Consider the following 26387-nt stretch of genomic DNA (forward strand, 5'->3'; position numbering starts at 1 on the left):
AGGCTTGAGCCAGCTCAAAAGAGGGACTCCTGGGCCGGCAGCTCCAAGCAGAGAGGAGGCAAGGCCCAGGCAGGCCAGTCGGCGGGGCCACCCAAGAGGCAGGGAGGAACTAGACAGGTGGGCACCCGTCCCCAGCCCTCACGACCTGACAACCCCCAACTCTTCCCACAGCAAAGGGCCCAGTAGAGAGACCAACGCAGAATCCCCAGGAAGAGTGCACAGGAGAGCCAGGGGACACAGGTGACACTCGCCAACATAGAGGAGAGAAGAGGTACCGACCACCATGGGGAGAGCAGTGCAGCACCAGGCCAAGGTGGGGCAGGCCACAGGTGAGGGCAGCCTGGGTGGGCCGTGCTGGGGGGAAGGCGCACCAGGCAGGAGGGCATAAGGAGAGCTGCAGTGAGCGATCTGGGACAGGCACCTACGGGCTGTGCTGTGCTGGGCAGGGCAGGCAGCAAGACAGCCCACCGCCCCTACCCGGCCCCCAGCCCGACCTGACCGTACCTCCTCCTCCTCCATGCGCCGCAGAGTCTCGCTGATGAACTTGATGTACTGGCTCGTGAGTGTGGTCAGCTCACTGTAGCGGGTGCGCAGGTCCACATACTGGCGGGACGGGAGCGCACCAGGGTCAGCCCTGCCTGAAGCCACAGCCCGAGGCCCACCCAGCCCCTCGCCCAGGCTGGGCTTGTCCTACTCCCCACCCTACCTCCTGGATGACGCTCTCTGATCCAGATTGGACCTTGGGCTTCTTGGCCGGGGAGGCCACTGGCTCAAGCTGCGCCTTGTACGTGACCAGTTGGAGCTCATAGTCCTGTGGGGACACACTGAAGTCAGCCAAGGCAAGTGTCCCCTGGGATTCAGGGCTTGGAGAGGGTGGCAGAGGGAGGGCGGCCTCACCTTGATGGCATTAATGTACTGCTTGGCAAACTCCTGGCACTCCCCGACTTTCTCTCCGTGGCACTCAATTTCCTCCAGCAGGGCCTGGGAAGGGAAGGTGGTCGGCACAGTCCAGGACACGCCCGCCCGCCGCTGCCCCACCCTCCCGGGCCCACCTTCTCCTGCCGTAGCTGCTCCCGCACGGCCCGGCTGTTGGCCAATGGCACGGCCTGGATCTGCTCCTGCCGCCGCTTGGCGTCCTGCAGCCAGGCCCCCAGTGGGTCTGCGCTCTCGCGGTAGTAGCGCAGCTGGCGGCCCAGCTGCTGCAGCTCACGCTGCCGCACGTCTGTCTGAGCCAGCACGGCCTGCCACCGCTCTAGCAGCTGGGTGACCCGCTCGCGCCAGCGTTCCACCTCCACGTCCCGCTCTCCGTGCCGCTGCTGTAGCCGCTCGCCCACCTCCTGCGCCCCCCGCAGCTCATCCCGCAAAGCGTTGAACACTGGCTGCTGTGCCTCCGCCTGGGCCCGCAGCTTCTGTCAGGGACAGAAGAGGTGGGTGTCACTTCAGCTGGGGTCCCCACGGTTCCCCACCCCTGCTGAGGCACAGGCCTGTCCTGGTACCTTCAGTGAAGCCTTGGTGGCCTCAAGCTCCTGAAGGGTGGCAGGCACAGCCTGGGCCTCCTTGAGCTGCTCCTCATGGGCCTTGAGCACCTCCTCAGCCCCTTGAGTGCTGCGGATCACCAGACTGATGGTCTTGAGCCTGGGGGCAAAGCAGGGCTCAGAGGCAGGACAAGGGCGGGCTTAGGCAACAAGCACAGAGGGGTGGATTCAGAGCTCCGGGTACCCTCTGGGTGCTGCTTGCTAAGCCCAGACCCCGACTGGCCAGAGCCCTGGTGGTCGGCAGCCTCTGTGGCCACAGGCTTCACAGAGAACAGAGACTCAGGGAGAAGGTGGTCGTGGGCTTCTCGGACACAGAGACACTTAAGCTCCAGCCTGAAAACCCCAGAGAGAGGACATGCCAACCAGGAACAGCAGACTCCAAGGCCCTAAGGCAGGCAGAACCCACCAGCTGGATGCCAGCCTCGTCCAATGCCCACAGGGCCTGGGGGTGCAGTTCTCGGCCTTCCAGCCCAAGCCTGGTGAGGGCACGTCTGGGGTGAAAATGGCACCACACGCCAGCCAGTTATGTTTCTCTCAACATATTAGTGTTTGTGAGTAAAGGGTAAACAAAGGGTGGTATATCATTTGCCGTACAGGAAGTGTCTATGAAATAATACATCAGAAATAAACGCCAGTGGCCTTCAAGGAGTGAGTCAGGAACGGAATGGACAAGAGACAGGACAGAGGAATGTTTCTCTCTACACTTCCGATTGGATGCACGTGAGCATGCAACCTTCTATGCCTCTGAATGAAAATATGCTGAAATACACAGCACAAGGATGGAAGAGGCCCTGCAGCTGGGCACGGGCAGAGGGCAGGCAGGAGAGCGCGGGCCCTCGCAGGGGCTGTGCATCTCACCCAGGGCTCTGGGCCGGGGAGGAGACCATGGGGCCCCCTGGGCACAAACCTTGGCCCTGGGGCCTCTTACCACCTCTGTCCCTCCATTGTCTCACCCACAGTCCCCACCCCCTACCTACTCCTTGCAAGTCTTCATCTCCACTCTCCACCAAGAAGCCCCTCTCTTGAAGTCACCGATGCCTCCCAGGTGGCCAACCCCTATCTCCTCTGATCCTCACTGGCCTGGGCCACATCCTCTCTGGCGTCCCCTCGCTCCTGACCTCTCCAACACCAGGGCCAGGCTGCCCCTTGGTCCTCCTCCCGCTGTCCACATCTCTTTCCGTCCATGACTTTAATCAACCGCCCTATATAGCAACCCTGTCTTCGCCTCTTGCTCCTGACAGGGCTGGCTGCCTGCTGACATCCACAGTGCAGATTCCCCTAAGTCCTCACCCCCACGGTCTCCCCAGCTCCATGAACAGCACTGTCCCCCTTACACCCACAGAAGTCCCAGGCATCATCTTCAAGATGTGTCAGGACCTAAATGCTCGCCATCTCTGCGGCCGCCACCCTGGCCTGAGCCTGCCATCTGCTGGCCACTCAGCAGCCCCCAACTCATGCACTCATCCTGTCCGTCATCTTCTCAGAACACTCCCACAGTCACAGCCTCACCACAGCCCGACCCAGTTCCCGGCTGCAGACAGGTGTGCTCACTTCTCCAGGTAGATGGCAGACAGGCTGCGGACCTGCTCCAGCTTGCCAAGCGTCAGCTCCAGCTCCGAGCGCAGAGTGGGGGCAGTAGGTGATGGCTCGGGTAGGGCCAGGACCTTCTCAGCCTCAGCAGAGAGCCGGGAGACCCCCTTGCCCAGCCCCTCCACTTCAGCCTGTGCTTTCTGAGGAGAGACCGAGGAGGGGACACGCTGACCACCAGAGCCCAATACACAGCACTGATCAAAGACCCAGGGAGGGAGGTGGGGGCAGAGAGGAGACATGGGGGAGAGAGACCGCTGGGGGGACACGGGGGTGGGATGGTGCCTGCCTGCTGCTCGGCGATGCGCTGGGCACACTCCCGTGCAGGTTCTTTATCCAGTGGCAGCCGCAGGCGGTGCACAGTGCGAGTTTCGCAGGCCTCCAGTTGCAGCCGGATGTCTCTGAGCTCTGAGATGCAGCGCTGGCAGCGAGACTCCTCCTGCTCGCCTGGGGGACACGTACTGATCAATCGGCTGCCGGGCCAGCTGCCCGCCCACCCAGGCCCTGTCTGTGCATACCCTGCTCCAGGCTCTGCAGCAGCTGCTGGTAGTGGTGGCTGCAGGAGCTGTACTCGCGCTCAGCTGTGAGCCGGTCCTCAGGCCCAAAGCCACTGGCATCCTGGCTGTCCCGCAGGAAGGCCTGGTAGTGCAGCTCCAGGCTGCGCAGGGCTTGGCGCTGCTCCTCGGGCTTCAGTGTGCGAAACTGGGGGTGGCAGGTGGGACTGAGCGCAAGGCAAGGCAGGTGGGTGCCCCACAAGATGTCACCTCCCGTCCCCACGCCCAGAGTGCCTGCAGCCAGGAGGCAGTAGTACCGTGACCAGGGACCAGGAGCGGATGAGCTGCACGTCACGGCTGAGACTCTGCCATGCCAGGAGGCTCTTCATGTCCACATGCAGCTGGTGCCAAAGTGTGACCAGGGCCTGGTGCTGGGCCTCCAGCCTACAGGTCAGGGCCACAGTCAGAGCCAGCTCAGGGGTGTCTGAGGCCCCGCCCACTGCCCACCGGCTCCAGCTCCTGGACCCCTGGGCCACCCACCTGGCAATGGCCTCCTGGGCCTCCTGGTTGGGTGGGGGCACGAGGAAGCACACGGAGGGCACGGCAGCCTCGCTGCCGGAGCTGCTGAGCACCTTCCAGTGGGATGGCTGCGCAGGGCCCAGCAGGTGGCACTCGTCACCCTTGTGCACGGTCACCTGCAGTGGTCAGAGTCGGTGATGATGTGGCCACGGCCATGCCCCCACCAGCCATGCCCCTTCCCAGTCAAGCCCTTGGGCCCAGCCCACACCTCCACCTGCTTGTAGTCACACACGGCCAGGAGGGGCACGCGGCCCCGTACAGGGTAGGCTGGGTTGCGGGGCTTCAGCTGCACGATGGCCTTGGCCCGCTTGGCCAGGCCCGACAGGTGCCCCTTGTACTCATTCAGCTGCTCCTTCTCATCCTGTGGGGGAGGGAGGGACCACTCAGGGCCAACACATCCGGCATCCAGACACACGGTATGTACAGAAGAGGGGCCACGAAGACCCCGCGCCTGCCCCCAGCAGGGAGCAGACACCCTAGCAGCCCCAGGATCTGGTCTGTGGTCCTTCCTAATCATCCCGGGGTGGGGGCTCTCGGGGGCAGAAGTTGTGAGGAGGACGGGCCCCAAGCAGATCCCCCTGACCCTCCTCCTCCCTGACCAGGACTGGCTGTCCTTCCCCTGCCCCTGGCCACCTGCTGAGTTCTCAGGGGAAGGGAGCACGGCCCAGCTATGCTCTGGCCCCCACAGCGTCCTACTCTCTCCTCTTCTGGCTGCAGAAGGTCACCCGGCTCCTCCTGTCCCACCCTTCCATGGGGGCCAAACTTCACCAAGGACTGTCCAAGGCTGTGGGTCAAGGTCCACCCTGGAGCCGCCTGCACCTCTCCCGCCCTCTCAGGCTGATGCTGGAGCAAAGGGGCCCCGGCATTTGCAGATCACAGCAGCCCCTCCAGCCTCCTCTCCCCTCTCCCCTGATCACTCCCCAGCGAGTGCACCTGGCCCTCCTGGGTACCCTTCACCCTGCCCCAGGGCATGTGGGCACCATGCCCGGCTGCCACTCTGCCCTCCACGGCCCTTCAGACTGTGACCACTCCAGACGTCAGGCCAGAAAGCCAGTGCACCCGTCCACAGCAAAAGGGCTGGCGGTAGCAGCTGCCTCAGGCCTCCGCTCACTCCCTGCGCTCCAGGGTTGGGGGACTCATTCCAGCTCTGGCCAGCCACCCCCCAGTTCCCCACACTGCCCTCACCACCACTGTGCCCCTCCAGTCTCCCCCCACCTCCGGAGCAAGGCAAGGACTTGCAGCCCAGACTCCAGGCCAGCCCCTCTCCCTGCGCACCTGCCCCCGAGGCAGCCTCACCTGGGCATCCTGCAGCAGGTCCTCAAGCCGGGTGACGGTGATGGAGCGGTCACAGCTGTACTTCCTGCGCAGTGTCTCCTGCAGCTTCTGCAGCTGCTCCTCGGCCTCCCGCACGTCTGAGAAGAACTAGGGCAGCAGGAGGGGACACACCAGGCTGACGGGGCCCAAAGCCCCAGGCCAGAGCGGCCCCAGTGAAGCTTAAGAGGTGAGGCCTGAGGCAAAGCCCCGAGGGGCCTGGGGGATATTCTGATCCAAGCTCAGTGGGACAGAGTGTGGGAAGTGGCTGGCCACATCCTGACAGGCACAGGAGGGCCCCAGTCGGGGCTGTGCATCTGCCATGGTGGTCTGAGGATCTTCCGAGGCACTGCAGCCAAGCCAGGAGGCAAGGGGAGCCTCCGGTCCTCACCTGGAAGTAGGCCGTGTTCTCCTTCAGGTGCGCCTCAATGCAGCAGCACAGCTGCAGCATCCAGCTCCACTGGGTCTGCAGGGCCGCCTGGAAGGACTGCAAGACACCAGGGTCCCCGTCAGGCCCTGCCCCCTCACCTGGGGGCCCAGGGTGCTCCCCGCAGCCCCACCCACCTCCACTGTGCGCCGAGCAGGGTGGTCCTCCCGTAGCAGCCGGTCCCCGGTGTCCTGAATCTCCTTGATCTTCTTCTCCCTCAGTTCCAGCTCGCGCATCAGGGCCTGACACAGGAGCAGAGGGTCTCACAGACGGTGTCTGGGCCACGCCAGGGCCTGCCAATCTCCCAACAGACTCAACCCCAGTCCCAGGCTGGTCTCCGTGGAGCCACCACAGCCACCCGAGGGGCTCCTGACCACGGGGGACAACCATAGACACGGGCAGGGGGTGGTGGTCATGGCAGGGTTCTGGGAGGCTAGGTGTCACCTCACCGAGTAGCTCTCCTTCTTAGCGACCATGTTGGCGTTGCGCTCGCTCCAGTCAAAGCTCACCTCCTCCTCTTCCTTCTCATTCAACCACATGAGCTCCTTGGTGGCGGCTGCCACAAAGCCGTGTAGGCTGTCCAGGCACCGCAGGCGGGCCTTGGAGGAGTTCTGTGGGCAGGCAGGTGCGCACGCGTCAGCAGGCCACAGCCGCTGCCCCCCTCCCTCAGCCCTGCCCGGACCGCACTCACGAGTAGCTTGGCATACTGCAGGTCTAGCCTTCCCAGGTAGTCACGGTAGGTGCCCCGGGTGGCGGGGGAGAGCTGGCCCTGCAGGACACGACGGGCGGTGAGGCCTGCGGTGGCCGGGGCCTGGCCACCACCCACGCCGCCCATGCAGCTGCTTACCTCATCACTCCGCGCCCGCTCGATCTTGGCCCGGAATTCCTCAATGGACTGGTGCAGGCCACGGTGGCTGCCAAGCTGCGCCTCCACACTGGGCAGGTCCACGCCCCATTCGGCGCTGTCCACCCGCCGCTGGTTCTCCTCCACCCAGGCCAGCAGGTCCTGCAGGTAGCGCAGGGTGGAGTCCTCCAGCTCTGGGCGCCTCTGCGTGCTCTGCAGTGTCACCTGGGTCACTTGGGTCACAGGGGCGGCCACGCCTGCTTTCAGCCGGAGGTTGTACTCAGTGCGGATAGCCACCAGGCGTTCGTGCAAGCGGTATACCCTGGACACAGAGGAGTCCTGAGGGGTCAGTAAGCTCCAGGCTGCCCATGCCCAGGCCACCAGGCAGGGGCAGGGCCGGACCCACCTGCGGTACATCTGCTCGCCCTGTGGGTGCCGTCCATCCTTCAGGGTCTGCACGTCGTTGAACAGCAGCCGGATCATGCCATCTGCATTGTCCAGGTCCCGCTCCACCTCCCCTGCCCGCTGTGGCACCTTGCCTGCCGCCAGCAGCCGGACATCCTGCACAGTGGTTGTCTGTGACCCAGAGCCCAGCTGACCCACCTCCTGACCACATACGGACCCCAGCCAAGGTGGCCACCCTTACCCACCTCCCCAACTTGAGACCCAGGCCTCAGCTGGCCACTGCCGCCGGGTCCCCATCCTTTCTTCTCCATCCTTGCTGACCCCACACATCTTCCTTACCCACACTTGGGGCCAAATCTCCACCCACTGGCTCTCTGAGGGTCAGGGACCAAGTCCACGGGAATCCCCGAGCCTCATCCTCCCCCAACAAGCCCCTGCCCGGGCCCACAGACCCACAGCCCTACATACCCCACGGGTATTCAACCAGCAGTGGTTCTGGGGCCCTCCCCCCCACCTCCACCAATGGTGAGCCACTGCGGGGTAGGGGACCTGGGACAGGGCAGGGCCTGAGAGGCTGAAGCAGTCAGGGCTGGCTGCACGCCCGTAGGGAGGAGCTGCAGCCTGCTTTCCCGCCCCCACACCCTTCCCACCACGGGCCTGGCAGCCTGCCCCCTCCTGGCACTAACTGCAGGCGTGGCGGGCTGGGCTCCTTGCTGGGCTCATCGCTCCCCTCCCACCTCCCTCCCACCTCGGTCCCTCCCCTCCCCCTCACCGACTGCAGCAGGGCGTCGGCCTGGTTCAGCTGCTCCTCGCACAGCCCCGCCTCCATCTGCAACTTGCTCACGATGCGCTGAAGACACTCCAGCCTGCAGCCCCAGAGCGCCCAGGACACCGCTGTGAGCGGGCCAGCTGCCACACACCCTGGCTCCAGGGTGCAGGTCCCCTCCTGCTCTGGCCTCCCTGCCTGCCTGCGGCCTACTGTCCACTGGCCCGGAGCTTGGGTTTCCCCAGCCTGGGGGGTGATTTCCTCCCCAGCCAGTGACTCACCCTCGGGTGGCTCCCCTGCCACCACAGGGCCCCGCCCGCCCGCGCCTCACCACCCCCACCCACCTCTCAAACTCGCTCCGGAGCTGCTTCTCCCGCTCCAGGATGGCCACGTGCAGCTTGCCCCACTCCTTCTCCACGTCCAGCGGGTGGTAGCCGGGAGGCACCTTGAGCTGGCCTGCCTGCACCGCCGCCTGTGGGCAGGGGCCAAGCCCAGGCCTGAGCCTGCGCAGGGGTGGGAGTGCCGGGCCCTCAGCCCCCAGCCCACCCAACCTGGAACAGCCCTGGACATGCAGGCTTGATAAACAGGGCCATGCCAAGCTCTGCAAGGCCCCCAGGCTCTGGGGCTCCGGGACACACCACTCACCTCCAGGGACTGGTAGATGCCCTTGGACCGGTTCTTGTCTGCCTCCTTGGCTGGAAGCTCCGTCTCCTTAAACTTCAAGAACTGGCACCACAAGATCTACGGGGACAAGGGTGTCAGCAGCCACGCTGGCCCTCAAGGCAGGCCCAGTTGCCAGCCAAGGGCAAGCCCACCTCGATCTCCTCAAAGCTGGAGGGAAACTTGCGCTCCTCGAAAGCGGCCGTGTGGTGCCGGATCCACTGCAGCAGCAGCAGCACCAGCTCCCGGTACTCCTGCCAGCGCAGCTGCAGCTCCTGGGTGGGCAAGAGCCAGCGGGTCAGTGCAGCTAGGTGCCAAGCCCACGTGCCCACCCCATGGGGGCCCACCACTCACGTTGGCCTTCACCCCATCCTGTGCGTCAGGCACGCGGGGCATGGCGTCGTACAGAGATGAGACGTAGGTGATGATGGACTTCTCATCGGGCTGAGGGACATCCACATCTGCAGGGGATGGTGGGATCAGAGGGCGCCCTGGCCAGTGGCAGGGATAGGAAGAGGGAGAAGGGACCCGTGGCACGTACCCTCGGGGTCCAGGAGCCGAGTCACTCCCAGGTCCCGCTCTGCCACAGAGAAAGCCTGGTCCAGATTCTCCAGGTTGGTCTGACGATACACCTTGCTCATGTCGATGAGCATGGGCCTGAGGACAAACGGGCAGGTGGGCATGACAAGGTCAGGGATGCCCACCGAGCAGGGCGCACATGGGCAGACCCTCCACACAGAACCCTAACCCCAGACTCGCCCTGAGGGATATGCTGCCCACTCCACTGAGGCCCTAATCCTGCCCACATGGGCAGATCTGGAATAGGCCCGCTGCCCCCACCCCCAGAGCCCAAGGGCACAGGCGGGCGCTCTCAGTAGGATGGCAGAGGTCAGCCTGGGCTCCCTGCAGCCGCCCGCACGCCCGGCCCCTGCTGAGGTGCTTGGGAAGGGCCTAGGAGGCAGCAGGCAGGGCAAGAGGGAGGGGCTGGGCCCTGCTCGCTGGCACAGAGGAGGCTGGCTGGCACTCACCCCCGCAGGCGGCAGGTTCCCGTCATTGGAAAACGGTCCTACTGCCACCCTCCTGCCCCGACTTGTTTGAAGTTGCCCAGCTGGGGTGCTCTGTGTGCCCCTGACCTGCAGCCCCCTCCCCCAGGGGCACGTACTTGTGCCGGTGGATGATGGCGTTGAAGAGGCGGCCGTCGCGCCAGCTGGAGGTGAAGTTGTCACAGCGCAGGCCCTGGTAGCCCTCCACCATGCGCTGTGACCACAGCAGCAGCTTCTCCTTGGCCGTCATGTCCTCAGACTGCCCGCTCACCTGGATGTCCGAGATCTGCCCCACGCAGCGGGCAGGAGGCAGCAGCTCAGTCCGGCCACCCGGCCTTCCCATGCCCACCCCACCCAGTGTCCACGACCACGCTCATGAGGGCAGGGGTGGCTTGGCACCCAGCTGGGGTGTACAGGAGTCACCAGGCCAGCTGAGGCAGAGCAGGGACCATCACACCTCAGTGCCACAAGACAAGGCTGCTCCAGCCAGCAACTGCCACAGAACAGTCAGAACCCCCAACCCTACCTGCCATATGGTGAGTGCCCTGGGCTCCCCTTAGCTGGGAGGTGCACCCCAGAGGCTGGCGTAGGGCAGAGCTAGTGGAGAGTGGACACAAGAAGAGCAGCTACAGACCCCCAAACTGGCCCAGAGTCCCCAGGCCTAGAATCAGCTGTCAAAGTTGGGGTGGGGGCAGGTCAAGGCCCCCTCTCTAGTTGAAGGCCAGGGGTAGGGCCTCTGGGGGTTGGGCAGGGAGTGCACCCACAGTCTGGTCTGGGCGTGCAGGGGACACAGCCCTGCCTGGCCCTGCACTTAGTCCAATCTTCGGGCCTGCTGTGCCGGCCATGGCCTGTCAGCATACCCGCCTGCCTGTCCCTAGCTTCCAACTGCCTGTGTGACTCAGCTGCGTGCCACCCTGGCTCTGCCACCCCTCTCAGATTTGTGGCTTCCTGTGCGGCCAGGACAAGCAGTGGGTGAGTCAGCCGGTGCAGCCTGTGCTGCTCCAGAAGCTTCCCCAGGGCAAGCTGCAGAGAACACATTCCTCTGCAGGGAGGATCTGCGGGCCCTGCCCAGCCAGGGCCAGAGGGCAGGGGCCAGAGGGCGCGGGATAGACAGGCCTTGAAGGGAGGCCTGGGCCCTCAGGCCACGCGCCAAGAAAGGGCTGGGGCTGGCAGGAAGGCTCCCAGGTGCACCATGACAAGGGCGCCACCTCCTGGGCCACACCTCAGCCAGGAACCAGGCCAGCCCACCAGCCAAGGAGCCCATGGCAACCCTGGGGCCTCCCGGGGCGGCCTCTCCACCTGGAAATGCAGGATGATGGTCCAGATCAGGCCGAGGGTCAGCTTGGGGTTGCCGTCGGCGATGTCATCATTTCTGATGTTCACCAGCTTCACCTGTGAGAAAGTGGCCCAGTCATGGTCTGCAAGGCAGGGCTGGCTTGGAGAGAGGTGAGGGGCCTGGGGCCAGGTGGGCAGCCTTACCTGGCGGTGCCGGAGGTAGTCCAGGGCGATCTGGACGTTCTGCAGCTTGTGGAAGCGCATCCTCCCCTTCTCTCGGGGCTGAAAGGAGATGGGGCCTGGTCACTGGCCACGGGGCGGCTACCACTCTGGGCCCCACCCCTCAGTCCCCCCGGAGCAGCTCTAGTGACCAAACCAAAGGTCTTCCCCAGTGGGGCAGCGGCCCCTCCCATACCCCAGGTGCACCCTCCTGAGCTGGGAGAGGGAGGCCACCAGCCCAGGGGGTGGGGCCAGGGGAAGTCCAGCAACCCAGGCTGCGGGAAGGAAGGAAGGGGGCGGGGAGGAGACAATAGCGAGGAAGCCGCACTGGTGGTGGCACTGGAGGGGAGAGTCCTACTGCCTGGCAGCGGCAGCAGCCATGGCAGCTCCTGGTGGTCCCAGGCCCAGCCCCGGCCATGTAGCAGGAGTGACAGCCAGCGGCTTGAACACACAGCTGTCTGCCCACCCGAGAGCAGGATGAGCCGCCAGACACAGTGAGCGGGGCTCCACCGTGTTGGGGAGCCCGCGTGCCGCTGTGGCCAGCAGGCACAACCACTCACCAGGCGCAAGCTCCTGATTACGTCCCGCTCCCTCAGCTGCCCAGCCAGAGCAGCACAAAGGGTAAAGGGCAGAGATCAAGGTTCAGAGTCCAAGCAGCAGAGAAACCAAAGCAGAGCAGAGCATGAGGTTACTGTGTTAGGGTCCCAAGGCGTAGGGTAGCAAGGGTTGGAGCGGCCTGTGGCTCGGGGGTCGTGGTCACTCCCAGGCCAGCCCTCAGCTGCAATGCCCGACACCCTGGACTGGAAGGCACAGAGTGGGGCGAGGCCGGGCCACTCCCAGGGAGAAGGCAGGAGGGGGCCAAGCTGGACACAGAGTAGGCACTTGGGAAAGGGCCCAAGGAGAGAAGGCAGGCAGGGGTGTCCAGTGAAGGCCAGCGAGGCCACAGAGGAGGGCGGGTGCACATACCAGGCTGTCCCCCGAGAGGACCTCCAGCAGCGAGATGAGGTTGTGGCCATCACGGAGGTCTTCGTACAGGTCACTGATGTGCCGCTGGGCCTGCAGGGACAGACCAAAGAGCCAGGCACTGACCCCAGGGGGAGAGAGGCAGGGGGCCCAAGTCCCTCAGGAGCCCACGGAACATGCCCCTACCCCGTGGAGGCACCTACCTCTGCCCTCCAGTGCTACACGGAGGGACCAGGAGGAGGAGGAAGAGGAAAGAGACAGGAGCGTGGAAGGAAAGAGCACAGAAAAGAACAGTTCTCAGAGAGGAGACAGGTGAGCACACGGGCGCTGAGGACAAGACAGCCCTGGTAGGCACCCTCCTGAACCCCACCCCGTCTTCTCATCCTGTGACCACCCCCCACACACATTGCAAGCAGGCGCCACCAACCTTGATGAGGTGCTTGTTGACCCACTTGGTGAAGGTTTTCTTCTGCACACGGTCCCGCTCATCTGGGGGAGAAAAGGCCAGTTCACCTGGGGCCTGGGAGGAGCCCAGGGCGGCCCCCAGGTAGCTACTGTGCAGACGCAGCAGCCTGGCCGGCCAGATCCCAGCCTCAGGCCTCCCTCAGATCACACACTGAGACACAGCCCCCACCTCAGACCCCAGCCCCGGCAGGACAGCAGAGACCAAAGTGCCCAGCCAGCCCAGGTCCAGGTGCGGGAGGTGGCACTGCGGGACACGAAGGGGGACAGGCACAGCACAGGGCTGCTGCACAATCCCCCTATTGTCTCCGACGAAGATGGGAGGGTCCAGAGCCAGCAGCCGCACCCAGAGCCTGCAGCGCACAAGTCCCAGCCTGCACCCCGCACCCCCACCCCACGCTGCCTCTGATGAGACCTAAGCGGAGGCGCAGCAGAGCCAGGGACGGGCGCGGCCAGGGGTGTTGGAAAGGGGACCGTGGGCAGTGGGTCTTCTCCAGGGGTGTTGGAGCGAGGCCCCCACCGGTCCAACCGATGCTGGGCATGTGGCTGGTCCCCCAGCCACTCATCTCAAGAGTCTGGCCCCTACGCCTGCCAGGTGCCTTCCAGCCACAGAGGCCCGCCCTGCCCAGCAGGGGCACCCGCCGCTACCTTTCTTGCCCTCGGAGGCCCTGAGCACAGCCAGGTAGAGGTTGTCTTCCGAGCTGGTTCTCTGGCCACCCAGGCCCTCAGGCTGGGGCACGCGGAGCCGGTGCTGAGACATGGCGCTGCCCCGCCCCCCTCGGCCGTCGCTCGGCCCTCAGGTGCTGCGCTCCGGTCGCCCCGCGTGGCACACAGGCAGCTGAAGGCTCGGGCCGCGCGGACGCTTGCTGGGCACAGGCTCCGCTCAGAGTCGGCACGGCCACTCCCTGCCTGCCCTACTCCCCAGCGACGCCGGCCCGCCCCGGGGAGGGGCGCCCGCCGAAGGAGGAAGGCGGCCCCCACGGCCACGCCCTCGGCCGCCAGAAACAGGAAACCAGGTTTCCTCACCCACCCTGCTCACGCTGCCCCTGCAGGGCCCCAAGGGCCCTGCTACTTCGCTGCATACTGACTGCTTCCAGGACCACAAAGGAATGCCACCACCCTGAAGGACCCCACCAGGGAGGGGTGCTTGAGCATGGCTGGGCCAGGGCCCTGCGGCGACATCTCCCCACAGAGAACAGTCCAGCGCTGCCCCTGCAGCCTGCCCAGCCTCCCTGCTGAGGTCTGACTCTGGGAGGGAACCCCCAGCCTGCCTGACACCTGAATCGCACGTCCTCACAGACCTCTGCCCCCACCCCTGCTAGGCTCCTCTGCTCCTGCTCCCTGACCGCGGGGTCCTGTACCAGGCCTAGCCCCTCCTGAACTGCCCACCAAGCAGAACACACCTCAGGCCTAAGTGGGCACATAGCTGTGTGCTGACTCATTAAGGCGCCAAGCTGCAGGAACACTTCTCCATGTGGGGTGGGGGGTGCTGGCGGTGGTGGGGAGCCCCTGGAGGGGGCCCAGCCAGTGAGTCAGGGCTGGGGAGGGGGACTCAGGCGCTGTGTGACTCACTGGAAAGGAAGCCACACCTGGGGGCTGGACGGGTGCAGGGCTGTTAGCAGTCGGGTGGGGCTTGTAGAGAGCAGCTGCTCCGGGCTGTAAAGGTGGGAGACCCGGGCAAAAGGTGCCCGGCACCGGGACCGTCGCCCTGGCTGGGCCTCTAGCTCCCACAGCTTGTGGACCGAGCTGTCTGTGGGGCGTCTAGGACTGCCCAGCCCCACAGGAAAGAATGTACCGCCACGAACCACAAGAATTTTCCAGTCTCTGCATCTGGCTCGATGCGATCCAGCTGTGAGCTGCTGAGGAAACTCCCCCCCCCTTCCCACAGCACGCCTCCAGGCCTCTGTTCCCGGAAAAGCTCACCCCCCCCACTGCCAGTGGTGGCCACAAGAGGGCACCAAAACCACACTGGGTGGGGGGGTGCCCAAGCCAGGCAGTGCTGGTTAAGTACCCCCACCGCCCCACACTGAGGGGCACAGCCAGTCCCCAGGACTCTGCCAAATGTCTTATACCTACCTCCCCCTACCCCAGCACTGCTGAAGACACCCTCCAAGCCTGGACTCAGCCTGGCACAAAGTGAAGGGAGACCCTCCTGCTCTGCCCTGTCCAGCCCAGCGGTCCCCACAACCCCACCAGACACCAGCTCATCACTCTCTGGAGGTGCTCTAAAATCCCAAATCTGACCCCATGCTGGTTAGTGCTCCCAGAACAGTGTACCCAAGGGCTTCTCGCAGCCCCAACACACCACCAGCCCCCCTTCTCAGGTTTGGAGCCTACAGAAACAGTCTGCCTCTTCAGAGGACCCCTGTCCCCAGCAGGGGTCCTGAGTTCACAAAGCTCATCAGATAGAGATCCTGCCATATGGCTCTGAGAGGGTCTGGGCCAGGAGGTGGGTACAGGGAACTCCAGGAACAGCTGGAACCTGGAGGAGCCAAGCCTGCTGTCCATGACTCCTGGGAACCCCTACCCCAGTTCCGGACAGTCCCCATCTCCAGCATCCTCTGCCACTAACAGGTCTCCAAGGATGCTGCAGGGGCCCCCCATTCCCCAAGCCTCCGGCAACCTGGAAGGCTTCCTGCCCCTGAGCTCCTTCCCCGTGTCCCCTCCCTCCCAGCCCTGCCCGCCCTTGCCGCTGGCTGTAGATGCCCCTTCCCCATCCATCCTATCCAGACCCTCAAACCAACAGGCAACTCCTCCCAGCCTGGCCAAGTCCCCATCTGGCCCCAGCCAGGCCATGCCGACCCTTCAAATACTGCTGCACACCTCAGTGGCTCTCCCACCTCTGTCCGAGCCACCCCAGGAGAGCCCCCGGCATTGGTGTGACCCCTGGACTGTCCAGGGCAGCCCAGCATCCCCTAGGGGAAAGGAGCTGCCCACGGCCCTCCGAGGAGTACCCTCACCCTTTTTTGCGGATGAGGAAACCAATGTTGGAGGCCTCACAGCTAGTGAAGATGGGCCTGGGATGGAAACCCCCAAGGACAAGGCAGGGATCCCCGCTGGCCAGGGAGAGCTGCAAATCTGCAGAGGGCCCCGAGCCACGCCTCCAGTGCCTCCCTCTCATCCCACGAGTCCTCATCGCCAACGCCCAGGCTGGCGTGGAGCAGCGGGGGTGGACCAGCACCCCCAGCCCCACCCCTCTCCCCATCCCCCTTCTCCAGAGACAGACAAATGCAAGAGGGTGACATCCCCAAAACTTCCTCCCCAGGTGCTTCCGGAACCCAGCGGGGCTATACCTGGGCCAGGCACCACCCCCGTCATGGCCCCGGTGGCCTTTCCCAGTGGAGACCCAGCCCCAGTGAGAGCTATGGCCACCCATCCTGTGCCACCAACCCCATGGCCACACCCACCTACACAGCACAGTTGCCCGTAGAGGTAGCCCCTGCGGGCCCGCTCGCAGCCCCCGTCCAGCCAGCACGGCCGTTCCAGAACGACCTCCCTCTGCGAGGCAAAGGCGCCCCCCGCCCCCCACATGCCTGCCGCAGCCATGAGCCCTGGGTACCCTGGGGTTGCCCAGGACAGACAGCACGGCAAGCCTGACAGTGGCCGCGCCTCTGCTCCCAGCCTGCACTGCCAGGTCGCAGCTGGGCTCTCCACATCCTACCCCGCCCGCCCACAGCAGGCGTGAGGCCCAGACCCGAAGAACCTGCCCCTGGTGGGGTGGCCCCGCCCAGTGCAGGCCAGGAAGCCACGCCCCAACCTACAGGGAGAGGACCCCCCTCCGCCTGGAGATGGGGGTGGGGGGCTGCCCTCAGGGACAAAGCAGCCTGGGAATTCGCTGGTGGCCCAGGTTCCAGGGGGGGAGCACCAGCGGATGCCCATGCACAGGGAAACCCCTAGACTGACAACTGCAGGAGGGCCACTCCCAGCAGGATGCGCCCTAGCGGCTGGGGAGGGGGGCCCAGGGAGGAAGGTGGGGGATGGTGCGGAGGCGGTGGGCAGAGACCAGCCAGAACAGAAATGGGGTGTCTGAGCACCGCAGGGCGGTGGGGGCAGTGAGTGGTCAGGACAGTGGCCGAAGGGGAGCCCCTTCCCCATGTGGGCTGAGGGACGGACGAAGGGAGGGCCAGCGTCTGGTCCCCAACCAAAAACATCCAAAGGGAAGAAGCCCTCAGCCTGTGAAAGTAACCAACGTCCTGGCCTGCAGCTGAGTCACTGGCTGCTCCCGGGAATCCCCCGAGCCACGCCCAAAGCCCCACCCTGATTCAGATCTCAAGTCCAGGCGACCGGACACACAAGGCGGAGACCGAGCAGGCCCGCTAGGGGGCAGCCCTGGCTAGTTCCCCCATCGCAGGTTCGTCCCGGCCAGCCAAGGTGCACCCCGGTGCAGACCCAGCACAGCCTCCATGTCCCCATTAGGGCAGTTCCTCTGATCAGAAGCCACGTGAGGAACTGCCCAATCCCCAGGGACATTCACTTCGGCCCCACCTCATCGGTGCTGGACATGGCTGCCCTTCGGACTACAGCCCAGGAGCTGGTGACTTTGAGCAGCAGAGGGCACAGTCCTGCCTGGCTGCCTGCCCCAAGGCTGGTCCTAGGCCCTGGCCGAGGGAACTCGGGCACCTGCCATGCCTGTGTGCAGCTCAACCCCACACTCTGTGGGCGGAGGACAGCGCCACGCACCAGCCACCTGCGCTCACCTGTTCCTGCTGTGGCAACTGGGGAGGGGCCTCCCTTCAGGAGGGGGTACTCCTGCACTACCCGTGCTCCCCAACCCAGAGCCCACCGCCAGTCTGTCCTCCCATCACCCATCCAGCACAGGCTCCAGGCTGATGACAGCAGCAGGGCCCGGCCACCACAGGGAAGCTGGCAGGATCTTCAACGGAGGATCGAGGAAGGGGGCCAAACCGCTTTCCCAAACATGCGCTGGTGTTTAGCTCAGGAACAGGAAGAGGAGGGCCCAGGGGCAGCAGGGAGGCGGCCCCTCCGCCCCCGGCCCGCCCCCGGCCCGCGAGTGCAGCAGCTGGTGACTGGCTGTGCCGGCAGCCACGAGAGGTGCTTACCTTGCTCGTCCTGCACCCGCCGATGCCCCCTGCGCCAGTGCCACACGGCGGCCAGGGTGACAACGTGGCCCACGACCACCAGGGAGGGAAACAGGCTGCCCGACGGCTCCATGGCCGCCACGAAAAGCAGCGCAGCCTCCCTTGGTGCACCAGGAACCGGCTGCTCCAAGGCTCGAGAGCCCCCTGCCTGCGTGAAGAGCGAGCCAGGGGGAGCGCCCCCGGGGCCGCCCTACGGCACCATCCCTGGCAGCTGGGAGACAGCCGGGGGGCAGCCAGGAGACAGCCGGAGGCACTGTCCCGCCGCTGCACCAACTGCGCCGCCTCCTCTCCCTCCTCCTGCCCAGCCCTCCGCGCCTCCCCACCCTCGCTCCCCACCGCTGCCGGCTCAGCTGTCCCTGCGCAGAGCCACCCTATCCACGCTCAAGGTTAGCTGGAGCCTTAACCCCTGCCTGCCCACGGCCACACCCGCCAGGAGGAGGGGCCAGTGGCGACGCGTGGCCAAGCCGCAGCCCCCCCAGCACAGCCTGGCGGCCTCGGCTCAGGTCCTCCTTCCCAAGGAAAGCCCAGCCTCGCCGCCTCATCAGAAGGAGGCCCGAGCACCCACTCTACCACCAAGGGTGCCCTCCTGGGGACACTGCCAGGCACTGAGGGCGGGTGGATGCCAGTGCCCAGGCCCTCACTCCCCCCCCAGGCCTGCAGCTGCCCGACCACGCTCAAAGACACCAGCCCTCCTCGCAAGTCCCAGTGCCCCCTGCCCCGTGTGTGGGACTGCAGACAGGGTCAGGGGAGGGCCTGGGAAGCGTTCAGTGGGAAGGAAGGCGCCCCTGCCTCCAGCCCCGCGCCGCCCTGGCTAGGCTCTTACACTTTCAGGGGTTCCCCCACCTACCGGGCACGATCTTCATTGGGGATGGCGACAGGAGCCCACGGGGCGGACAGGGAGCGGGTAAGGGGTGTGGGGAGGGTCACAGGCCCCTCGCAGGCAGCGGCGAGCCCGGCAGCGGCAGTGCACGGTGGGAGGAGGGCGCAGCCGTGTCGCTGTCAGCAGCAGCCCGTGGGGGAGGGGAGTGGTGGGCAGGGGGCCCGGGAGGATATAAATATCTGCAGAGAGCAGGCAAGGCCCGTCACTTGTCCAGACTTAGAACATGACGCGGGGTACGGGCACCCGGGCCGTGGCCGTCACTGGAGTCCGGTCGGGCTGCACGGCACCCCCCGCCACCACCCGCCAAGCTCCCACTGGTGATTCTAATAATAAAGATCATCCTGGCGTCAGGAGCCACCTGGAACAAGGCATGAGCGGCCAGGCTCATGTCCTCAGGGGAAGGGGTGCAGACCCCCCGCCCCTCCCTGCCCACCTCGAGGGGTGCTCTTGGGAAACGCCACACAGGCCAAGGGGGCACCACTCCCCTCTCTCCCAGAGGGCCCTGCGCAAGCCACTCAGCACAACACCTGGCCCTGGGATGGACGGCACAGCCTCCCCAAGGTCACAGTGCCGGCTAGAGACCCAGGCAGCCCCAAACCGGGCCAAGGCCACATGGGGGGCCCATCCCACAGCAGAGGCCTGTGCCTCCCACCCTAGGGCTCTCCTGGTGTCCAGGGGTCTGGAGTGGGGAAAGTCCCTCCTGAGTCAGAGAGGGAGTCTGCCCTGGTCCCACCCCAGAGCCCCCAGCAGCCCTGGTCTGTGGAATGCCTGGGTTCAGAGGTCCCCTGTCACAGGCAAGCCCACACCCTGTCCCATGCTGACCTGGATCTCAGTGCACCCAGGGAAGCAGGACATGGGGTTGGGAGGGCCATGATCCTGCCCCTCTCTTCCTGGGAGCCTAAACCCACTGGGCCTGCTGGGCTGGACCCTCTCAGCCCTGGCAGGCAGATGTCAAGGACCGGAATGTCTAATAACATATACCTGTTTTGTAGCACTTCCTGTGTATCAAGCGTATTCTACTTTAACCCTATGTGAACTCTGTGAAGTAAGTCCTATGCTATTAATGCATAGTACCAATGAGAAAACTGAGGCACAGAGAGGGTGAGGAGGTGGCCCGTTGTCACACAGCCAGGTGGGCTCTCCAGTGTGTGCAGCCTCAGCCTCGGTCTTGGCCTCTGACTGCTGGGCTGGAACACCCTGGTTCACACTGGGGAGACTGTGGCAATGAGGAGAGGGCCCTGACCCTAACCTCCTGCCTCCTGCCCCAGCCCTCCTCTTCAGAAACTCATTTCTGAAGGAAACTGGCCTGTGGTGACCAGTTGGGCTGGCTCAGGGAAGCCTGGGAGTCAAGGATGCCAGCAGCCCCAAAGGCAGTCCAGACAGCACCCAACTCCTGGCCAAGCGCAGGGCCGCAGCTGTCCAGCAGCAGGCAGGGGCCGAGCTAGCAGGCACGGTCCTTGGCCCTCTCAGCCCACCCATGCCACAGGCTGCGGGAAGCCTCAGAGGAGCCTGTGACACAAGAGCCTGTGAGAGGACTGGCTCCCAGAGCAGAAGTGCCCCAGGCTGCAGTGGGCAGCCCCTCCACCACCCTCAGAGGCCTGGTGCAGGACCTGTGCTTCCAGGACACCCCCTCCCACACACACCCCTGGGGCAGCTCTGAGGGGCCACGCCCATCCCCGCATCCCCAGACTCTGACATCTGAGGGCATGGGGACTGTTGGCCCTCCCAGGGTCCACAGCCCCCATCTCTGCCTTGCCCTACCTTGGCCCAGCTGGATCAGCTCCTCCATGCTGTATCTGTCCATGGCCACCAAGCAGCGGCCGGGCTGCTGAGAGCCAGCAGAGAGGAAGGCACAGCAGGAAGGAGGGAAGGGGTGGGAGGGCTCGCTCATGCCTGGGACTCCCCACCCAGCTCTGGGAGCTGTGGCTCCTCCTCATGGCCACCCCTTAGTCAGTGAGCCCAGCAGAGCCATAGCCCAGCGGACCAACGGGTCAGACCAGCCCAGGCGGGCAGCATGGGGGTGGGGTAGGCAAGCCTGCCCACAATCCCTGCTCCCTCAGGCCCTCAGGCCCACTGGCCCTCCCTACTATGCCTGCCCCACCCAGCCCACCCCACCCCTCAGCCTCCCCTTCCCTCGCAGGCCCCCAGGCCTTGCCAGCCCGGCCCTGCCACATTCCAGTCGTCCATGTGCCCAGTAGCGTTCTGCATGGCCACGTGGAATCAGAGCCTGTGCTTCTGGCCCCATCCTCTGCCCAAGTCCCCCACAGCCAGCCTAGTCCCACGCCCTGTGATCTCCAGCCTGGGCAAAAGACCCCCCAACTGTCTCCAGGCCTCTCCTCCACACCTCCTCCCCCCAGCTGCTGCAGGACCCAGTGCATGAGAATGTAACCCACCATAACCTCTGCTTAAAAACCTGCTGTGGTTCTACGAATATCTCCGCAAAGCTAGAGATCCACACAGAAACCCCACATCCCACCTCCAAACAGGGTCACATGGTAAAGTCAAGGTGCATAACTGTGTGTCTGTGCAAAGGCAGGGACGTGACGGCGGCAGCCTGGGTGTTACAGTCTCAGTTACTCTGAGAGCAGTGACCAGGAGCCTTCAGGTGGTGTCTTTTCTCTACATACTTCTAGGCTCATTCTGAAACTGAGCCAGGCAAAGCATTGCTATTTCAAACATAAATGAAATTTCTATATAAAAACCCACTCCAACAGCTTTCCACCACACAAAGTAAACCCAAACTCCTCAGCAGAGGCAGGGGTCTTCCACGTGTCCTCACCCCCTGGCCAGCCCGGCCTCCCTCCACCCTCCTTCCACCCCCCCTCCGCCGGCTGCTCTTGGCATGGGCTCCCCCTCATCCGCCCGGCCTCCGCTCAGGGCTCCTCCTCACAGGGCCCTCCCTGATTGCTCCTAACACCACCTCCCCGGTGCTCTCTTCTCTCCCAGTTCATCCCCACATGTCTGGGGGCTCCCTGGGGCAGGGGCTCAGTCTGGGTCCGGCCCCACCCACGTGAGGCTGAACAAGCAAGTGGACACTTTCCCACATGGATGGGCCACCAGGCGGCCCATGGGGGCCCCATGGCACAGACCAGGAGACCAGCAGGGCACAGGGAGCAGGGGCCTTGCAGGCGGGGGCGGGTACAGCAGGCACTCCCAACTGGCCCTGCCATGGCCATGGCTCCCTAGCCAGGGCCGCATGGACAGAGACGGCCCATCTAACCGGGGCCACTTTGGTGACTGAGGCAGTTGCCCCCAAGCTCCCAACCTTGCCCTTCTGCCAACCCGCTGGGGGGGGCCATGCTCTGGGGAGACCCCTCACTTGGTCACATCTAAAACCCTGAGGAGACCATTTTAGGACCACACTGGCCTGAACATGGAGCCATCATGACCCCTGCCACTGATGTGGGCCTGGGGGATCCAGGCCTGGGCTGGTGCCACGCCCAGCCCTGCAGGGCCAGGGGAAGGAGGGGGCCCACGCCTGCGGCCCTGACTCAGCCCGGAGCTGGAGCTCATTTCCTGTTGGAAACTCTGAGCTGCCACCGGGGACTGTGGCTGGGAAAGGAAGACTGAGTCACCTCGTCGGGGACAGGGGGTGCCGTCCCCTCTGCCTGCTATGGCCACACCCAGCACTCCCACCCCCAGCCCCACTGCCAACTGCCCTCCCAGCTGGCCCAGCCTGGCCACAGACAAGGAAGGAAGGAGAGAAAAGGAGGGGAGGGCTCCCACTCACGCATGACCGAGGAAGAGGAGAGGCTGGTCTGCCACATGGCTGAGGGTGGGCAGGGGCACCGGGCAAAGGAAAGGCCAGGAGAAGGCCCCAGGGACTGGGACCTCGACTGAGCACCCGGCCAAGCATTCTTGGACCCACACCGCTTCTCAGGAGACACTACCACCCATCTGCAGAGGACCTGGAGAGGCCCCCTGACTTGCCCAAGGCCACAGAGAGAGTCAGGAGGCCGCCCCCTACCCAGCAACCTCACTGACTATCCCAGATGGGGTCCCACAACAAGGCCCTAGTGGGTCCGACCCAAACCGGGCCGGAACTGCAGCTCCCACTCAGTACCCTGCACAGGGACCTGTGCCCCAACTGCAGCCTGCACCTGAGTCCCCTCACCGCCCCCCCGCCCCCCGCCGGCAAACTCCTGCTCATCCTGCCAGGCTCACCCCGGCCTCCTCTCCCACCCCCCAGACAGCAAGTCCCTCCCCAGCTGGTGAGCCACAAACAGGGAAGAGGGGGCTGTGCCTGCCTCATGCTAGGGGGTACAGGCCACCCTGAGCTGGCATTGAGGACAATGTGCCCTGGGAGTGCATACATGAGGTTCAGGCTGCAGGGGACACCCACCTGCATCCTGCTGTTGGGAACAGAAGGAGGCCATAGAGAAAGGGCAGAGTGAGGGGTCTCTGGAAGTCCCTGGGATGATGAGGCCTGTCCTCGTCTCCTAGGACACAATGACTCTCACCCAAGACAGGCGGATTACACCCTGGGCTGGGCCCAGCACCTGTCACGCCCTGGCCTCTGTCCTGCCAGAGGATGTTCCTGCCTGGGGTCTGCTCTTCTCCCCACACCACCAGGGACACCCGCAGGACATCACCAACCCCAAGCCGGCCGAGCACCCAGACACTGTTGATGCTCAGCGCTCTCTGTGCAGTACTCAATCTGAACCATGCAACCACCCGGGGGACAGGTGTCACCCTGCTCACTGTGCAGACTCAAGGCCCAGACAGGTCAAGCAGTTTGCCAGGGGCAACTCTGCTGGAGAACAGCTACACCAGCTTCATGCCAGCATACCCCCCACGTCTGTGCAGAAGGGGCCTCCCAGCAGACAGCCCTTTGGGAGGAGGAGAACACGCGGGGGCAGAGATGAGGGCCGTGCTGGACAGTCGGGCTGGGGCTGGAGCGGGCAGGGCTGTACCAACAGCTGGCCTGCCGGCCCAGGCCCTGCAAACCCCGCCCCAGCCCTGAGGCACCACCGGGTCCTCGACCCAGGAGGAGGAGCCACGTGTGTCCACGGTGCAGAGCACCCAGCACCCTCAGGCAGAGAAGGCGCCACCTGCTGGTGTGAGCAGAGACCCTGCACACATGCTGCCCACACCAGCCCACCAGGCCTAGGCCTGGGCACCCTGGACAGCCAGAGCCCCCCCTTCCCACCCCTCACGGCCTGAGGCCAGGATGCAGCTGACCTGTGGCTGGGGCAGGCTCCAGACCTGGCCTGGCCAGAGTCCCCAGGGTGGTTGCAGGCACCACAGGGGTCTCAGGTGCCCCTGCGTCAGGCTCCTTCCGGCGATAGACCCTCCGCTCCTCACGGGCCAGGTCTTCAGCCGGCAGCAGACCCCGCTTGGGTGGACTGCTCAGGGGACCCTGCACAGCCTGCACATGTGGGGTGCGGCGTGCGGGCATCACCATGGCGACGGGGCGGCGCACACGCTGCAGAGAGGCAGGCACGATCTCCGGCGGCAGGTGCAGGTACTGGCGCAGGTGGGCAATGCCGTCATTTGTAAGGTACCAGTAAAAGTGGCGCCAGGCGAAGGTCTCCCGGACCAGGCCCCGAGCCCGCAGGGAGGCCATGGCACGCATGACCTGCAGGTTGGTGACGCCGGGCACGTGGGGGTGCAGGCTGCGAGGCCTCCGGTCCTTCTTGGCCACCATCACACCCTCACGGAAGAGCACCTCGTAGATGGCCCGCAGCTGGTCCAGCGGCATGAGCATGCCAGCCACCATGGCTGCCGGGGCAGGCAGGCGGGTGGCGTAGGGTGAAGGCAGCAAGTGGGGCACAGCGAGGAGGCCCAACGAGGCTCCCTCAGCACAGGGAGCAACAGAGGCCAAGGCAGGGCAGGCAGGCTCGGGCGCTGAGCGCAAGGGTGCGGGCTGCGGGACCGTGTGGCTCGCGGCGCCTGGCTCCCTGCGATTCCTGCCGGCACTGCTGCCTGCCCGACCGCTGGCGCGAGCCTCCCCCCCCCTCCTCCAGGACGCCCGGGCCGGCCCCTCTGACTCAGCAGCACGGGCGGCCCCTCCCACCCACAGCCATCGGGGCCCCTCGCAGAGTCGGGGGCACTTCAAGGCAGCAGCCACCCCTTGGCTGCGCCCCAGGCCTCAAGGCTCCAATATCAGAAATTACATCAGTTTCTAAACACTTCCTTCAAGGTTCCTAGGACTGTGTTGGGGGGAATGGGGGTTGGGGGGTAGATAAGGACCAAAAATCTAAAGAAAGAGGTAGCAGAATGGGCGGGGGGGGGTGTGGAGCAGAGAGCACAGGAGGGGGTCCTCAGGCCAGGGAGCCAACTCAGGGATGTGGTCTTTAGGGCATCATAAATTCACAGGGATCTGAACAGGGGGGTGCTGAGCTGCCAAGACCTGGGGGGACCTGGGGGTCTGAGAGAAGAGGACTAAGGCCCGAGGAAGAAGCAGGAGTCTCGGGGGAGCAGCAGGCGGAAACTTCCCGAGCACATCGGCAGGCAGGTTGTGGGCACCACTGGCTGCTGTCCATCGGGCAGGCAAGGGAGAGAGCTCCCACCTCCAAACGCCAGGCCCGGACGCAGGGGCCACCCAATTTAACACTCCCCACGCTAAGCCAAATCAGGGGCAGCCCAGAATCACCGCATCCTCTTTGAGCACAGGGCGCTCTGAGCAGAGCGAAGAATGGGGGCTCTGAGTGGGGCCTCTATCCAGCCCCCCCTCCAGGCCAGCTGTTGAGGCCAGAGACTGCCATCTGCCACAGGGAATCAAAGTCACCACGTCCCTGCCACCCCAGGCTGGGTGCCTCTGCCGCCCACACAGACTCCCCACCCTGGGCCAGGTGGACAGAGAGGAACACCATACAGGGGAGGGTCAGCAGGGAGGGAAAGGCCTGGCCAGCCACACCCATCACCCCCCCACAACTGAGGGTCCAACCATGGATATTCTGCACCCCCATCCCACCAACACCCCATGTCTCTCAGGCTGTGCCCCCAGCCCCACCCGGATCTGTGTTCTCCCCAAGTCGGCACACCCATTCCCACCAAGCACTGCAAACCCAGGAACTGATTATAAATAGGGCGGGGGAGGAGGATCTGGAGGTGGGAGGCGCTGGGCAGCCGGGCAGGCGGCCAAGGAGCAGAGCATGGGGCGGGTTTATGAGGCCGTCGCCATGGCGCCACGGAGCGGACTCCAAACACAGTGCACCGCCGACACACACGCACACACACACACACACACACACACAGTGATGTGGTGGGCCGCAGAGACTCAGGGCACAGCCAACTGTTCCCAAAGCCCTCCTGCCGGGCCAGCTCACTGCGGCACCGCTCTCCCTGCCCCGCGCCCCCGCCAGCCCAGTCGGGAAGGGGGCCAGCCCCACCAGGACACTGAAGACCGGGTCTGGAGGGTTGGGTGCCGCCACGCCCCTCACCCAGCAGTGCCTGCAGACCCTGCACACCACCAGGGCGGTGGCTTTGAGAACCAACGCCAGCTGGGGTCCACGCCTGCCCTCGGGCCCGCGCCTGGCCCGGCCCAGCCCTGTGCCTACAGAAGTTCCTGCTTTCGCGCCTGTCCTCCACCCCCCACGCACGCAGTGATCTCTCCCTCTCCCCGTCCTGTCCACCCCACAGACCCACGCTGACCTCCCGCACTCCCCCATGCTCACCCCGTGCATCTGTACTGTGATTCCCTAATTCCCCCAAATCTCCAAGCCCCCCACCAAACCAACCCATGACCCCCACACTGTCCCCAAATGATTCTAAGCCACACCCACAGCCCCTAAGCCCATTGACCTCCACAGGTCTGCATGGGTCCCTGGGCTGACCCCTGCCGGCGGCCCACCTTGCCCTGTCGTCCCCCTTGCCAACCCCAGGCAGGCAGGGCA

General features: G+C 65.1%; 1 protein-coding gene across 1 annotated transcript in view; it reads right to left on the bottom strand.

Annotated features, from left to right (window-relative positions):
• The window catches only part of PLEC (plectin), a 72486-nt gene that overhangs the window by 12069 nt on the left and 34030 nt on the right, over positions 1 to 26387 (bottom strand). The window contains exons 4-34 of the mRNA XM_008571697.1: positions 12536 to 12597; positions 12312 to 12326; positions 12112 to 12201; positions 11706 to 11741; positions 11131 to 11208; positions 10951 to 11043; positions 9771 to 9937; positions 9150 to 9265; positions 8963 to 9069; positions 8764 to 8883; positions 8594 to 8689; positions 8293 to 8420; positions 7955 to 8048; positions 7184 to 7338; positions 6781 to 7099; positions 6625 to 6702; positions 6383 to 6544; positions 6071 to 6175; positions 5898 to 5993; positions 5492 to 5617; positions 4404 to 4556; positions 4157 to 4311; positions 3934 to 4060; positions 3641 to 3824; positions 3412 to 3569; positions 3087 to 3265; positions 1497 to 1635; positions 1053 to 1409; positions 898 to 981; positions 707 to 811; positions 426 to 603 (exon numbers count right to left, since the gene is read on the bottom strand). Of these exons, the coding sequence (XP_008569919.1) occupies positions 426 to 603; positions 707 to 811; positions 898 to 981; positions 1053 to 1409; positions 1497 to 1635; positions 3087 to 3265; positions 3412 to 3569; positions 3641 to 3824; positions 3934 to 4060; positions 4157 to 4311; positions 4404 to 4556; positions 5492 to 5617; positions 5898 to 5993; positions 6071 to 6175; positions 6383 to 6544; positions 6625 to 6702; positions 6781 to 7099; positions 7184 to 7338; positions 7955 to 8048; positions 8293 to 8420; positions 8594 to 8689; positions 8764 to 8883; positions 8963 to 9069; positions 9150 to 9265; positions 9771 to 9937; positions 10951 to 11043; positions 11131 to 11208; positions 11706 to 11741; positions 12112 to 12201; positions 12312 to 12326; positions 12536 to 12597 (4062 nt within the window). The remainder of the gene's footprint in view (positions 1 to 425; positions 604 to 706; positions 812 to 897; positions 982 to 1052; positions 1410 to 1496; positions 1636 to 3086; positions 3266 to 3411; positions 3570 to 3640; positions 3825 to 3933; positions 4061 to 4156; positions 4312 to 4403; positions 4557 to 5491; positions 5618 to 5897; positions 5994 to 6070; positions 6176 to 6382; positions 6545 to 6624; positions 6703 to 6780; positions 7100 to 7183; positions 7339 to 7954; positions 8049 to 8292; positions 8421 to 8593; positions 8690 to 8763; positions 8884 to 8962; positions 9070 to 9149; positions 9266 to 9770; positions 9938 to 10950; positions 11044 to 11130; positions 11209 to 11705; positions 11742 to 12111; positions 12202 to 12311; positions 12327 to 12535; positions 12598 to 26387) is intronic.

This window comes from Galeopterus variegatus, unplaced genomic scaffold, assembly GCF_000696425.1.
Source record: "Galeopterus variegatus unplaced genomic scaffold, G_variegatus-3.0.2 Scaffold711, whole genome shotgun sequence".
NCBI lineage: Eukaryota > Metazoa > Chordata > Mammalia > Dermoptera > Cynocephalidae > Galeopterus > Galeopterus variegatus.